The sequence below is a fragment of the Symphodus melops genome (genome assembly GCF_947650265.1).
Source record: "Symphodus melops genome assembly, chromosome: 15".
NCBI classification, from domain to species: domain Eukaryota; kingdom Metazoa; phylum Chordata; class Actinopteri; order Labriformes; family Labridae; genus Symphodus; species Symphodus melops.
Window position 1 is genome coordinate 6,316,845 of NC_136705.1, and position 15,802 is coordinate 6,332,646.

General features: G+C 41.0%; 1 protein-coding gene across 1 annotated transcript; it reads right to left on the bottom strand.

Moving 5' to 3' along the window:
• Positions 1–4,042: 4,042 nt before the first annotated feature.
• On the bottom strand, positions 4,043–15,557 carry slc22a15 (solute carrier family 22 member 15). The gene is made up of 13 exons (XM_079362982.1): positions 15,342–15,557; positions 13,755–13,904; positions 13,500–13,632; positions 12,239–12,403; positions 11,878–12,007; positions 11,619–11,679; positions 10,581–10,747; positions 9,264–9,404; positions 8,484–8,569; positions 7,230–7,338; positions 7,010–7,082; positions 4,606–4,764; positions 4,043–4,448 (listed from the first exon to the last, which is right to left on the bottom strand). The coding sequence occupies exons 1-13, from the start codon at positions 15,423–15,425 to the stop codon at positions 4,404–4,406; spliced, it is 1,503 nt and encodes a 500-aa protein (XP_079219108.1). The 5' UTR covers positions 15,426–15,557; the 3' UTR covers positions 4,043–4,403.
• Positions 15,558–15,802: the final 245 nt, after the last annotated feature.

Here is a 15,802-nt window from a genome sequence, read left to right on the forward strand (position 1 = left end):
TAAACTACCTTATCAGCTTTACTGATAAGGTTGGTTAAAAAGCCAGTGGTTGTGTGAGCTGTCTAAAACTGCTGCAGTAATACAATGGAAGTTTATCCTCCACCCACTCACGCATGAGGTTTAAAATAATAGCATCAGCTATTACAAACATTGAGATCAGCCAACAGCAGTTCTGTCAGGAGTTCAAATAAACAGTGTGTTCCTTTATGTCCACAAATCAACCAAATGGGAATGAAGGATGACTGTGTATGCAATAATGACAAGTATAAGGCCTCGGGCAAGTTTTCACCACAGGTTAGCCTCTTTATATTTACATTTCAGTATGTGGTATTTAGAAAAGGTGCATCATGTATTTCAATAACATTCAGAATTAGGTCTGTTTTCTTTGTTGTGTCACAACATGAAGCCGGTTCTATTCAACACTTTAGTTTTTGATGTGAGGAAGTTGCACAATTTCAATGAAAAATAGCTCCTCTAGGGAGGCCTGTCCACATGGAAAGTATCCATGGAGATTATAATACTCTTTTTTCTACTTTGAAGGTTTTCAGATCAGATCAGAGAAGAAATTAGATTTTCAGCTGCACAAACAGGAACTCTCTGAACATACATTAATGGAAAGACGTCAGAGTGATGGAGCTGCATACAAAAGAGGCCAGGAGCATTTTGGTTTTTTTTCCTAAGGGCACCTTGGCAGTGCTCAGAAAGTTATCTGGCACCTCTCCAGCTACCAGAAATTATATTTCTCATCAAGACGGAGAACACATTGACGGCATAAAGGAGGAAATAATGGACTGATGGATAAGTGGAGAGCCGAAGGACAGAGGATGTGTAAGGTCGTACACTTGTTACAGGGCCTGGTGGGCCAGCAGTTGCTGTGGTGGAGCAGGCTGTCTTCTAGTCAGAGAGTTGGCATGTTGATGCCTGGCACCTGCTTTCAATAAGTCAGACTGATGCGACACTGAGACGTGCATTTCTACAGAGGGCACTTTAACAAGCTCAGTCATCAGTGTGTAAAGGGAGAAAATGTTACAAAATGTTTGGGCAAATAGATAGAACTAATCACCTACATTAAGGCAAATTGCGTTCCTTACTTTTACATTAACTGTTTTCCTAAACAGCCCAAAACTAATGAAACACTGATGAACCTACTTTCAAAATTACAAAGGCTTACCAGAACACTTCTGATACCAAAACTGGTCTCATGCCAAGAGATTTTGTATTTTAATGACAATTATGTAAAAAGACTAGCTAAATTCAAGAGATTCAAGACTTTTATTCCACATTGACTATTTCCTAATGTTGGCATCTTAAACTCTAGATGATGATAATAAACCTGATAAAAATTATGCCTGACCTTTAGCACCGAACACAAAGCACCACACTGCAAGCATGACTGACTTTAGTGTATTGTATACAGTATAAATGCATATCAAGCATAAACAGGTTCCCTCAACTCTTTTAAATCCATTCTTAAAACATACTTCTACAGACTTGCTTTTATGTAAGGTCGTCTTCTTAATATATATATTTTTTTTTTAATCTTACTTTGTTTTTTTAAAAATATTATTCATGTTACTGTATTTTTATGATGATGATAGATACTTTATTGATCCCGAGGGAAATTCAATGGCGTTATCTTTTAATTTGCCTTTAGCTCCTTCAGTTTCTTAATCGTTTTAATCTGTCGTCTTGGTCTCAGCTCATGTCGTTGGGTTCTTATGATGGTTCTTGTAATGTTCGGGTTATGTCTGTTGGGTTTTAGTTTTTCACGTGTCAAGTTCTTGCTGTGGTTTATGTTGTTGTGTTTGATTTGTTCTTGTTTTTTTATGATTTTCAAGCACTTTGTATACCTGTGTTTTTAAAGGTGCTACATAAATAAAATAATGTTCTGCATGTAATGAGACATTTGAACACTTTTTTTTACTGCTCTTTTAAGTAAACGTAGAATGTGACTTTTCAAGGCCCATATCAGAGTACATATGGAGTTTCTTACATGATCCACATGCTGTGTATACCGTTTCAAAATAAAAGCATTAAAAACAGCCCAAGCAGCATTTTTCTAATGTTTTTACATCTTTAATTACATATCAATATATCATTTATAAAACATTTGAAAACATTTTCACCTGATAGTTAAAGGCACAGGAGGTAGAGTGTTTCCATCTATTGTCTCACAGAATGTTGATTCATACATGTTTATCTTACTTGGACCAGCATGTCCTTTATGTGGCACATAATGGCAATGTAATCTACCCGCTCCCTGCCAGAAATAACAAATATGTCCAACTTCGCTTCACAGGAGATAAACGATTACTCCTGACTGACATTCAGCCTGCAGCTCTGCTAGATCACCACTCCTAAACTAGATGAACAGTTTGGTCTCATGTCTTACTTGTTTGGCTTGTTACTTAATCATATATTTGAGAATGTTTACTGAAAAATAAATCAGAGGTCCCAGAGTTTTCCTTTTTGCAAGCCCGGTGCATTTAAAGCTTCAGTCCAGTTTAAGGTAAAAGGTTGTTGTTTTTTAGATTCATATCTGATGAGAATTTCGTTTACAGTGACGCTCATGATAATGTCAATAACCATTATTGATCTGGAGCAGTGACATAGGTATGTCTCAACCTTTAAGATCTTATGTTGTGATTAAAAAAAAAACCTAAAAAAACCCCACTCTCTATTTACTCTGTGCCTGAAGTGGTCCATCATTTCAGCTCCCTCTTAAATAAAAAGGAGAACATCTGCAGAAAGATCCCAGAAAGTTTAACTAAAATTAACAACTGACAACTCATTACAAACATTTTAGAGCTTAAACTCCAATAATAAATCACGAATAGCATAATGCATCAGAGTAAGGTGCATATCGTTTCAGTTTTCATTGATTTGTGCAATGACTTTTTACAAGTTAGCACACAAACAAATCAAAGCATGGAAGTTGAAATGTTTTTTCTTCCTGTTTAGTGTCACATGAAACTCTGTTCAGCCTTTATCTTTCAACTGTAAAACAAATGCTGACTGCCAACCAGGCATTAAGGCATAATCAGACAACTGCTTTATTACGGTTTGAAATTTTGGCAGTTTTTTTTGTTTCTGTATCATTTCCCAAGGTGAAGGATTTGAGTCAGCGTGTGAGGTTAGGTAGCAGCAGCTTGGCATGCAGCTCCCAAAGTTTAACTTTAGAGCGCCAGAGAAACTCGGACTTTTTGCATTGACACAGTAACATTCCCACTGGAGTCATCAAGGTTTGTTGATTGTTGGAGAGGAGGAACGGATGACAGCTCTGAACACTGAAGGGTACTTTTGTGACTGGCTTGTTAAAGTTTACAGCCTGCTTTGCTGCTCCTGCAAAGTTCAATTTGTTCTTGACTGAACATTTCAAAAGTTAACTTTTGGAGGCAGCCTTATACCTCATGACATACAGTCATGTACTGAGAACACTTATTTAAGATCCATTATGTATTTAATGAAGTAAATCATAAAATGACCTGACTATATTATCAGACTTTTAGGAAAGGTCTGTGTTGAAGTGTTGTCTTCTCTGTCAAGAACACAGCAGCCAGTATCTCCTCCTAAGTTTTGATTCCAGAGTGGAACAGTTTGTTTATGTTTGGACCAGAGAAGCAGGCAGCTCCCCCACAGAGTCGTTTCGCCTCTCGCCCCTTAGTTTGCCAGAGAAGCCGACAGGTGACAAAAGTGGGTAAGCGAAGTGGTTCAGTTGTAACTGATTCGTTCACACCTAATCAGCTTCAAGGTCAGAAACATGGTCAAAGAGTAAAAAAAAAGAGTCTGTCATGACATCCTAGTGTGTACACATCGACTCCAGGGAGATGGGGGAGACAGCTCTCTCCAATGTTTTGAATTTGTAATGCAGTACCCATTTGAACCACTAGGCGGCAGAGTTAAATATTGGTCCTTGAAATGCTGTATGGACACTTACAAAATCAGTTCAATCTGGCACAGGTGTAACTTATCTGTATTTTGCGGGACTTCTTACATGTTTAATCTGAGCACATGTGACAAATGATCCCGCACTGTCGAGTAATTTGATATTTGGTAGCAAACTCTGGTGAGCCTCTCTTTAATGTAAGACGTAAATCTGTCCCGTTGTATCTGGGTTCTCTCTACTTTCCAAATAAGGCACAAGCACCACGTTCAGGCAATTCAATAAAGGCAGCAAATCGATTGTTTGGCTTCTGTGTAAAATAAGGAAAAGTCAAGTTGGTACTCTCCCCTTGAATTCACAAGAGACAGCGTTGGTCCCCATCGAAGCGCTCTCCCCATTGTCAAAGTCACATAAACAGACGAGTGAGCACGGTGACCACACCTTTTTTGCTTAATTAAAAGGACAGTTCATCATTTTGAGGCAACAGTTGCAGTGGGAATGTGATGTGTTCGAGCTGGCTTCATTTGTAGTTTGTTCTCCATTTATCATCCTCATATAAAAGAGCCTTGGGAACAAAAAAGATGCAAAGGACACGATTAACGGAAAGAACGCAATTGCAGAAATATTGATGTCAGGAAGTGGTGCTTTTTTTATGCTTTTGATATCAAACTAGTGTGATTTTGCGGAGGCTTTTATTTAAAGGCAGTGAAGTGCTCTCTCACCTTGCCCTCCAGCACTCGGTTGTATGTCGGGTTGCTGAGCTCCTCCAGCGTCTCCGCAGTGGGTTTGTTGAGTGTTTCAGGCAGCAGGAGGCCCAGGCAGCCTGCAGACAGACCGCTCAGACAGAACACGGTGAAAGGCAAGGAGGTGTGGACAGCCCGCTGTAACACACAGAAAGAAGAAAAAAAAATCTTCCATTACTCTTTGGAGTCTAAAGATGACTTTTAATTTAAAACGGCTTTCTTGATTTTCCTGCAACTGGTTTATGGCAGGTCAGTTTGTTTAAAAGAGAAGGAGACTTCTGCAGAGACTTTGTGTCCACGTGAGAATGTTAAACATGCAAGGTTCATTTTAAAGGTCACTTTATTAAATTCACAGCCTGCCATGCTGTCGCCGCTTCATGTGTACAATGATGCAGGTAAAATATTGGAGCGCAGAATGACAAAATGAAAGTGGCTTCGAGGCTTCTTAACTCATTATTCAAATTATAAAACTTGATTCTTTTCAGTTCACAAATAATTTAAAAAAAAACCTGTAAACACAAACAAGACAATAAAAAGATTCACTAAATCATACTTTGTAAGGCATCTTCATTTCATTCAAAGTCATAAATAACATAAGATATCTGGAAATTCTAAGAATTAAAATCTTTAGTGAAGCACTGAGAGAGGAGCAAACACTTATCAGACACTAATGGCTAAACTGACATGACAAATGTTACGAATGGACAAACTGTAACTTTAAACTGTATTAATACAGAGGGGAGGGGGACAGCAGGTGTGTATTGTAACTAATGTCTTGTGTCCTGTCTCTCTGTATACTGCTGCTGGATGCCTTGAATTTCCCTCGGGATCAATAAAGTATCTATCTATCCATCTATCCATCTATCCATCTATCTATCTATCTATCTATCTATCTATCTAATGAATAAATCCAATAATAATTGGTCAAAGATGATCTATCTCTCTTCGGACGCACTCACATAAGGTAAAGTCATCCTGTACAGTACACAAATGCCCAATGTTTTCACATTTCCTTGTTAACTGTTTTGCACCAAAACACCAAGTCAACTTCCTTGTATGTGTAAATGTACTCGGCAATAAACACCGATTCCAATACTGATTTAATGGGTCACACATTGATAAAACTCAGAGGTTCACACAGAGAAATTTCCATCTGTTCTTGTTGAACTTGAGCCCACACTCCTGCTGGACAGAAGCATGGAGGGGATGTAGATACCAGCTCCTGGGGAAAGGACTCTCTCTCTCTTTTCCCCTCTGATAAGAAGTGCTTATCTGCAAACTTCCTGCGGCTCTGCAGCACTTACTGGCCTTGGTCTCACCATGTCCATTTGTGACTTTTTGACAATAAAGTCAAAGCTATCTTCGAAATCCAACAATTGTAGGTTAAAACAGTGTTTTATTTTAAGCAACAAAAAATATCTTCCAACACTGACAAACAACATATTTTAAATACCGGATTCACTCTCCTGTAGCGCCTTCAGGTGTAGCTGCCAGAGACAGAAACAGCATGTGACATGTGCTATGGGAAGTTATTTTCACCTTTGAGAGAGAATAGTTTAGTCGTCTTTTGTCTTTTTAATTAAAGGCCGAATGTGGGACTCTTTAATCCAGTAGATGTCGCCCTTCTACAACAGCATGAAACCAAAACAACTCGAGCCGCATTGTTGTGCTAGCAGGCTAATTGTAGTGCTCTTTACACAAAATGACTGTGCTCTAAAAATGCTCACGAGTCATTACAATCATTACTTGAGTACAGAATGTTAATTTTCTTTTCTATCGTCCCTCACTTAAAGCTTTTATAACCAAGAGGGTGAGCCGGCCGGCTGTCATGTCCATGTAAACACAGATAAGACAACGCCTCAGACAGCCACACTCACACTCAGTGTAGACAGTCCTGACATATTTTCAGAGGATAATGGGTTTCTGCTGTATTTGTGTGTAAAATGTCACACACTCAGCCTTTAAGAGAACAAATCGATTAAATCCTTCATACGTTAACGATAATGTCTGATAAAGTTGTTGCTAACTTAATTTTAAAACAAGACTTTTGTCTTCATGTACGGTAGGCTGCAACAGGTCCTATAAACGGCACTAATGAAAGCAAACAGTCACCTATTGTGCTTTTTATTTGAGTAGAAATATCCATCTGCATTGCTTTAAAAATGTATGTTTAAAGAATATCTTTCCAAAGGACCTCAGTTTGCCCTTGGATATGAGAACTAATAAAATCTTACTTTCAAGTGTTGCTTGTGTTTGGATCCCATTTAAGTCAATGAAAAGCCTCTGTTAGTGAAATAAGCCTTCAATTTCACACATGATGACAGTGGGACAAAGTGAGAGACGATGTGTACTGTCGTTGAACTTCACATCTACAGACTCTCACCATCGAGGGGACGAATGGTGCAAGGATCCCTCCAACTCTGCACGACATGGCGCACACGCCCAAACCTGCGTTCCTGAAAGACACGCACAAATATGATAAGAATCCATTTAGATTTAAGAACATTCACATTTAAAAATCAAACATAGAGGTTCATGTTTTTAACCATCACTACAAACACTTTAAGAACACTTCACACGATGAGACGTTTTGGGCATGTCACCTGATCACCGTTGGGTAGAGTTCAGAGGTGTAGACATAGGCGATGTTGAAAGCTGCACTGACCATCAGTTTTCCCAACAAAGCCAACGATGTTACGCTCACTAACGTCTCTGTAAACACAAATGAAACAGAAACTTTTCTTTACATTGTCAAGTTCATGATCATCATGCACTCAATCGGTGTTGGGTTGTTGAATAAAGGATGAGACATTTAACAGGAGAAACTGATTATCTCTTACAGCGTTGACAGCAGCGAACATCTTTAAAAAAGTTGTTCTCTATTCTGAGTTAATCAAAACATCGACAGTCAGATAGATCCGACTCCAGATCATCAGAAGACTTTTAACCATCCAAGGAAAACCGACGCGAGCGTCAGCGACAATATCAGACAGATTGTATTGTTTGCTATTCGAGTGTCCGAACTGTCTGCGAGCAACGCAGTATGACGCGAGCATCGCCGTTTTAGTCCCCACCCCACGTTTCTACTTTCCTCTCTGTCGCTCGTGTCAACAGACAGATGAGGGGGGGGAAGGAGGGGGGCTCTACATGGCGCTTGCTTTTCTCACTCAGGAGTTTAAGTGGCGGCCATGACAGGAGCCCTTTGAATTCTCTAAGAGCTAATGAAAGGTCAGTGCTTCCTTTATAACCTCCTTTAGCATAGGAAACACTGGACTATCCCATCACACTTACAATTCAACACTAATCTGTCTTTTTTCCCCCAATAATAATTGAATAAGGTCAGCAAAAGCTGGTGACCTGCGATCATTCCCCAGGACTCTAACACAAGCACAACTTGAAGTCCTGGCTCAAAGACAATCAATTATGAGACCATACTTGGTAACTGAGTCATGCTTTGTATTCTCTTCTTGTTCCTTGTTGGATGTCATAGACTGGTATGCTGTCTCATTCGAATGTAGGCCACCTACGCCTCGTGTTTTGTTGCCCTGCTTTCAGCTATCCTGTGTGCTTTGCTTGGAGTACAGAGTTGCTGTCCTGTTTTAATGCATGTCTTCTGTTTGTTTTCTTTTCATTATATCTTCACAATGTAATATATAATCATGCTGTTTAAATCTGTTATATGTGTATGTGAAGCTCCCTCTGTTTATTTAGATGTTGTGTCTCTTACATGCCTGCGAGACTGTCAACCTAAACGAAGTCCCAGACTGTGACACCGATAGTACACCATTGTTGATTCATTGCAGAAACACGATGGCAGGACTTTGCCACGGTGGTGTTTCAAAGGACTCGTGGCTCACCTGTGTTTTCAGGGATGAGTACTGTGCAGAGGCAGGCAAAGCCGGCCAGACACAAGAAGCTAGCCATGCTTTTTCTCCTACCAGCCCTGTGGAAAAACAACACACACAAAGCAGTCGTATCAGTTTTTAGTTGTCAACTAAAAAAAGCAAAGCACAGACCAACTTAACACTGATATTCAAATATGTTAATTTAAAAAAAAAAAGATCTCCAGAGACTATTTAGGAAAGTTAAAGCATCAAATCTGCCCGGTAACAGTCACTATAAATACATAATTATTAGTAGCGTTTAATATTTTACCTACATCAACAACTATCCCAGACAGGATGAGGTGTGAGCAGGTATAAGATAATACACCAGGGTAATAACACATGGCTTATAATGTCATCTAAATCCCCCACGCACCAATCAACCAACCACCTGAACAAGTTATGTATTTAAACTTGAAATCCACAGCCAACATGTGAAAGTGCTTCTTATAAGCCAAGACAGATGAAAGCCGCCAAAAATCTCTTCCCTGTTGGCAGAACAGTCACACCCCCATCCAGCTGAAAACAGAGCTCAGTGAAAGTGCATGTGATGGATAAGACTAGCACCACTGCGCCTTCCAGCTTCTGCATTTGATTTTGTTGCCCAAACAGTTCAAACAAATTGCGACTGGCTTTCTTTCTGATGCTAACAGACGAGCTGTGTGGCTTTCAGGATGCCTGCAGAGAGGATCAGAGTGTTAAACTGTGCGGTGTCCAGGTGTTGTGTCTCAGCTGGTTAAGTGTGTCTCTTACCACTGTTTGTTGATGAAGTATATGCAGAGGGGGTAGGCAGGCAGCTCCACCAGGCCGTACATGGCTACATTCATATAGCGGCTACCAGACATCTCACTGGCTCCAAGAGTCAGACCGTAGTACACCAGACTGCATGCATACCTGCCACACACCACACACACACACACACACACGCAGAGCAGGTAAGAGGCTGTGACAATGAACGGAGATCAATTTCAGTCTTTTTTTTTTTTTTTAAAGATTTGTTTTTGGCCTTTTTGCCTTTATTGATAGAGGACAGTGGATAGAGTCGGAAAGGGGGAGAGAGTGGGGAGAGACATGCGGGAAAGTGGCCACAGGCCGGACGCGAACCCGGGCCGCCCGCACGAGGAGCGAGGCCTCGCAACATGGTACGCGCGCTGTCGCTGCCGCTGAGCTATCGGCGCCCCGATCAATTTCAGTCTTGAGAGTTAAAAATGTTGTTTTTTTGTTTGTGGGGATATCTTCTTAGTTTTGGTGAGAACATGAATCTAGAGCTCGCTCAGCAGCTCATAGATATATCGCTCACATTTCTTTGCGTTATCTGTGCACTGCCTGGACTGTTTCCCTTGAGCTTGTTTACTGTACACTCTGTCCTCAACAGGAAACACTACAACTGCTTCAACTGTGGGACTAAAAAAAAAAAAATCTACCTGGTACTTCTTAAAAAAAAAAAAAAAAAAAGGAGAAGAAAATAGGATTTTTTTTTCTTCTAAGAATCATCTTAAAGTCCACACTCCAGTGGGAGCTCTGTGGGAGGAAGTGTGTGTACTGGAAATACTCTGGGTGCATGTACAGAGGCAAAGATAATACGTATTAACCCTTTATCGGGTAAGTGACTATTTTTTGGTAATTTCCATAAACACTACATATGGCCCCCTTCTGCACCTCAGTAAGGTCGAGAAGCATGTGATCCTCACTCAGCCAATCAGAAGAGATCACCCTATGTCACTGATCCTGCTATTGTGGCATTTGAACCAAATATGGTAACATCGTCAATGTTTATTTTTCTACATGAAATCAAAACTTTTTTTTTACAGCAATAAAGTTCTGTTATGTCCCCCAATAACACACTGAGGTTGAATTTTCGAATTTCAAAGTATTTCAATGAGTGCCAAGGGTTAACAGGGATTTTTTCTTCCTGCGCTATCAGAAAAGACAGAAGTGGCAAAAATAGTCGTATTGTTGAAGAGCCACTGCAGTTTAAGTAGCAGTGACAGCTCTTCATTTGAACCAGCAAACCTGTGTTTACTGGGTCATCAGAGTAAAGCTACAGCTGCTCTGTGTTGGTGAACTCACCACACATACATGAGCACCAAGGTCCTCGGTCGGAGGACAGGATGGAGCACCAGCTGTAGGACACCTGCTCCCCTGTCGCCGTGGTTACCAGTTTTCGCAGCGGTGACTCGCTGTAACATTAGGTTGTTGGCAGGCCTGCCATTTCTTAGCCCCATGTAGCGAAGGACCTAGAAAGACGGGACAATTTCAGAATCAGACATAACTGCGGATCACTGGTGACGCAGGCAGGCTGAAATGGGTAAAAAGTACAGGCCGGAGCAAAAATTCAAAAAGAAGCTCTATTCGGGAGTTCCTGAGAAACACAGCATGGTGATGCAAGAACGTGAATCCTGTCACATTTTGTTGACACAGTAAATTTACAATGAGTAAAAAAACAATGAGCGCATGAAAAGGGATGAGTACAACATTTGAAAATGGTTTGAAATCATTTATCTACAGATGACTCTCAGTCGGCTTGCTCTGGCTGCTAAGATCACATTTCACAAAACAACACATCCAATCCATAGTGATTGAAATTCGATACGGAGCTGTTCTGCACAAGCACTCCATGTTGTCGTGTACACTTCCACTTTTTCTACCATACCATAGTTTACCGTCGGACAAGAAACCTCAGAAGACAAAAATGTATTTGTCAATGAGAATCAGCATAGAGCAGGTGGAATTCACAGGAGTTTGTTTTCTAGAAACATTTGCAGATATGTGTTTGAAAACATTCCCGATATTTCAAGATAAATCCTCTGTAGATGGCTGCTTCAGGGTGATTGAAGATATTCAACAGCATATTGAGTTCCACCAATCTACACTGACTGTTCGTTCTGTGTGCATACAAATCTCGCTGAAACACTAGTGAACGATTCTACTCGTACTACATATAAAAAACCTGAACACTTCTGGTACTGACATTCGGTCCCGTGCCTGAGATTGGAATTTTTATGTAGAAACATATACAAACTGATCTAACGTGACTGACTACAAATCTAAGTGTCTATATTTGGGTAACATCGGCTCCTTCCTGCAGATACGAAACAGCATAATTACCTCTTCAGCTTGCTGAGTTCGACCCCGACAGTACAGCCAACGAGGAGACTCTGGGAGAGAGCTGGAGGAAACAAGACCAGCGGAAAGATAACCGACGACTTTATGACATTAAGTAGAAAAAGGACAAACATTTTACATGATCAAATCAGCTGCGTGTGCTGATAAAAACATGAACCTGAAATGACGTTAAAAGCCACCAGTGTCTTTTTGCTTTATGTGGATTCCAGCAGTGTCTCAGCTCTCTGAGGTTGGCACTCACACTGACAGCAGGAAGAACAGGACCCCAGATGAGTTAGCCGCTGTAGCCAGACTCCTCCAGGGCTGGATGAAGTAGCCCAAAGCTCCGAACAGGGCGATACCAATGGCAAAAGTAATGCTGGTCAAAGTCCCTGAAAATAAAATAAAAAACAGAAAACTTCATCCAACAGTGAAGGATCAGCAGAGGTTACAGGGACAAATCAAACTCCATTTTAACTCCAAATGTTGTAGTCCTTGCTGTATGTTTACAGTATAAATTAAGTGTCAATATAAAAACAAAACAATCTTCATCTAAATGGATGATATTATTATTATTATTATTATTATTATGATATTATAGAAACGTTTGGGTGTTTTCGCACCTGTCATGGCCCAGTAGGACTTGCCCACGTACTCCTGAGTTAGAACGAAACACACGAGGCCGATGCCGCCGTTCATCAGCCCCACCAGGAGACGGGAGGCGGCGAAGACCTCGTAGCTGGGTGCGAAGGCGGTCACATAACCAAAGATTACCTCCAAAAACAGACCTGAAGGAAAGAGAGCGAGACAGACAGATTATTTAAAAAAAGGGAGTAGGAGCAGAGTCCTGAATGAGAGATTAAAGAACTACAGTTCACATGAACAGGGTTTTGAGCTGTACTCTAATCAGCATGACAGAACATTTAGAAAGGGAAACCAGAAGTCCAGGTGCCGGAATAGCTGCGTTAGTAGAGCAGGTGCCCAAATACAGAGGCTACATTACACACAGCACTGGGTACAAGTTTGGACTTCCTGCTATGACACTATTTGTTGCATGTCATCCCCTACCCTCGCTCCCTGCAGTTCCTATTTCTCTTCAGCTGTCCAATCAGACTAAAGGTAATGGTAAAAAGCTGTTTTTTAGTCTTTAAATGTGTTTAGTTGCACTCTCAACATCTTTGCCCTCAATGATTTCTGGAGAAGAAATTCAAACGAAATGACACGGTCCAAACAAATAACTGTGCCTCAGCACAGTGTGGGACAACTGGGCCTAGAGTGAGCGCTCAACTCCACTATATCTGTCCCTGCAGGGCGATTTGTTGTGTGGCAAGTGAGAACAAGGAGAGCAAACAGTACAAGGACAGCAATCAAGACAGTAAAAAAAGAGGCAGAGACAAAAGAACATAGCCAACACGGTGAAAATGCAAGAGGCACTGAATACAGTATTCACAGCATTCTGACTGGTTACTGTAAGAGCAGTGATATGTACAAGTACTCTACAGTTCTCTCCTCGTTGGTGGCCTGGTTTTCTGTTTTGTGTCACAGTACAGAAACAGTTCAAATGTTATCTTGGATTTATAATGCGTCTGTATCACACCCTAATGGTCAGTAATAGGTTTTTTTTCATTGCATGTAGAATAATATCTGAAAGTTTGTGAAACAAAAATCAATTCAGGAGATTTAAACTTTAAACCTCCTGAATTGATAAAACATCCCTCTGACTCCAGGCCATCACTGTGGGCAAATACAACACAGATGAAGGGAAGCTCAAATGTAGAGCCATAAAACTAGATCTGAGAACTATTTTCATTGCTGTGACACACTCCCAGTCAATGCTTTCATCGCCTGCTACATGACCCGCTCACTGTCTGCGGTGTTCCTCACCTGTCAGGTAGACGGGTCTCCTCCCAATCCTGTCCGAGAGCGGCCCAAAGACGAGGTTTCCGACCAGAAGCCCTGCGAAGAAGAGCGATCCAGCAAGGCCGACCTTGTAGGCCTGCTGCTTGATGAGAAACCACTGAGGAACACAGAGACAGGTGACAATCACAAAGCCTTTATTTGAGGATCTAATGATCCTAACAAGCACACACACACTAAGTTAGGTGCGAGATGCATGTGAGGAAACCACAGCTCCCTTACCTCGGTCACTATGGAATCAATGTCCTCTGTGAAGGTGACACGTTGGATGGGCTCCTGCTGGCTGGATGGGACGTCGTCCTGCTGCTCGATCCGGTACTGCGGTGTAGCTCCGACCAGGACAACCAGCATGGACTGACAGGCCATATACACCTGAAACACACACAATACTACTGCTCAGAGAAAGCTCTTCAAAGAGTAAGGCCAACAACACCATACTGTGAATACACTAAAGCAGTTTGTTAGCTTTTACACACTCTGCACAGTAGAGGGGTTAATTTTTTTTTTCACTCATCCGTTTTGAGATTCAAATTGAACTTTACTTGTCCCAAAAGTTGAGAAATGTGTCTTAGGTCCTATAAATCAAAGTCATGAAACATTTTAGAGGGATGAAATCAAAAGCAGAGAACATCCCTCATCCTAACACACTCCTGCTGCCGCTCATCTTCATGCTCAAAGTAATCCCACCTTTGAGAACCATACAGCATAACAACCATATTTAACAGAGGACTTTACACCAACTTGGAGCTGTTTTGTTAGGATTTAAAGTAAAAGTATCTCAGCTGCAAGTCGTGTGTAATCTCTGTCATAAGTTAGAACTTATGTTCAGGGTCCGTTTGAATTTATGTATAGCTGATCTTTGTCTGTTGTTCGGCTGACAGTATTTCCAATATTGCTACTGCCATACGTCCCCACTTTCAGGAACTGAACGTCTGAATGTCACTGAGGCTGCGTTCATGTTTATTTATAAGGTTTGTATAAAGTCTCAGATTTACACCTCACAGTTCAGGCCACCTCTTCATAAGTCTGAGTCCCAGCCGGCCCATTACAATCCATCTCTGTTATCATGGGATTTATTGTATTTATTGTAATTTTGTGAGGTTTACTTGTTATTAAGAAGACAGTTGAATGGCTATATTAGCCTTAAAGGGCATATTGACACATTTCCTTATATTACATGTCAGATTATTTTGTTGTAGCTGACCGAGCAGAGAAAAACAGATCATTGGTGAAATGAGTATGATGCATAAGTTTGGCAAACCTCGAGAAAATCTACACATGGTTCGCTGTCGAAATTCACGAAATGTTTAAGTTGCACACTGTTAAAGGAATTATTTTTTTATGTAACTTTTATTTATCCAGGAAAAGTCCCACTGAGGATAAAAAACTGGTTTTCAAGAGAGTCCTGCAGAAATGAAACTCACAACAGACTAAAAAAGCCACTAAAGTTAGAAAACATCCGTGACAAGTGAATGCTAGGGATAAGAATAAAGTGTTGGGTGCTGTTTATTTCTGTCGTCCTCTGAGCTTCTGGTTTGAATGTGAAGACAACATTGACTTTAATGATGTCTTCTTCGCAATGTGGTCATAAAAACCACCAAAACGATTCTCTCTTCAACTCTACATGCCAGTCAGTAAAAAGGCTTCATCGCAACTTCTTTAACTTTGAGACTTGAATGGGAGTGTGTCTCCACAGTCAGATTCATGAAACGACTCCAGCTGTGAGCCACGTCGAGTTAGCGTCTTCTTCTATAGCACACAGACACAGTACAGCAGTTAAAACACAACATAGATTTATGCTTTATAAACCTGTGACAGAAGGAGGATAGCCACCGCCCGCTTCTGGTAGGGTCCAAACTCGCCAACTACCTGAAGCGCCTCTTCAAAATCCATCCCAGATGGGGCGGACAGGCTGCTCCGGGGTTTAGCAGCATCGCCACCACAGCGCGAGCCGTGCTCTCTTCCGGGTTCGAGTTTACGTCATGAGCTGCGCATGGGAAATAAGGACAGCTCCAGTCTAACACAGTTTTCAAATACCTGCACGAGGAGGGCTATTGTCTTCATATACCTGCACGAGGAGGGCTATTGTTTTCATATACCTGCACGAGGAGGGCTATTGTTGATTTTGAGAGAGCTTTCTGCTTTTATGCTCCCAAACTGTTTCTGGACATCAGAAAAAATCTCTCTTTTTTTGGTAAATGGTAAATGGACTTGAGCTTATATAACGCTTTTCGAGTCTTCAGACTCCTGTCCATGCAATGCTTGTCATT

Coding starts and splice junctions, on each gene's coding strand:
- slc22a15 (XM_079362982.1), bottom strand. CDS start 15,425: ATGGATTTTGAAGAGGCGCTTCAGGTAGTTGGCGAGTTTGGACCCTAC. Junction 7,083..7,229: donor CTCTACCCAACGGTGATCAG/GTGACATGCCCA, acceptor CGTGTCTTTCAG/GAACGCAGGTTTGGGCGTGT. Junction 4,449..4,605: donor ACCGAGTGCTGGAGGGCAAG/GTGAGAGAGCAC, acceptor TTTGTTCCCAAG/GCTCTTTTATATGAGGATGA.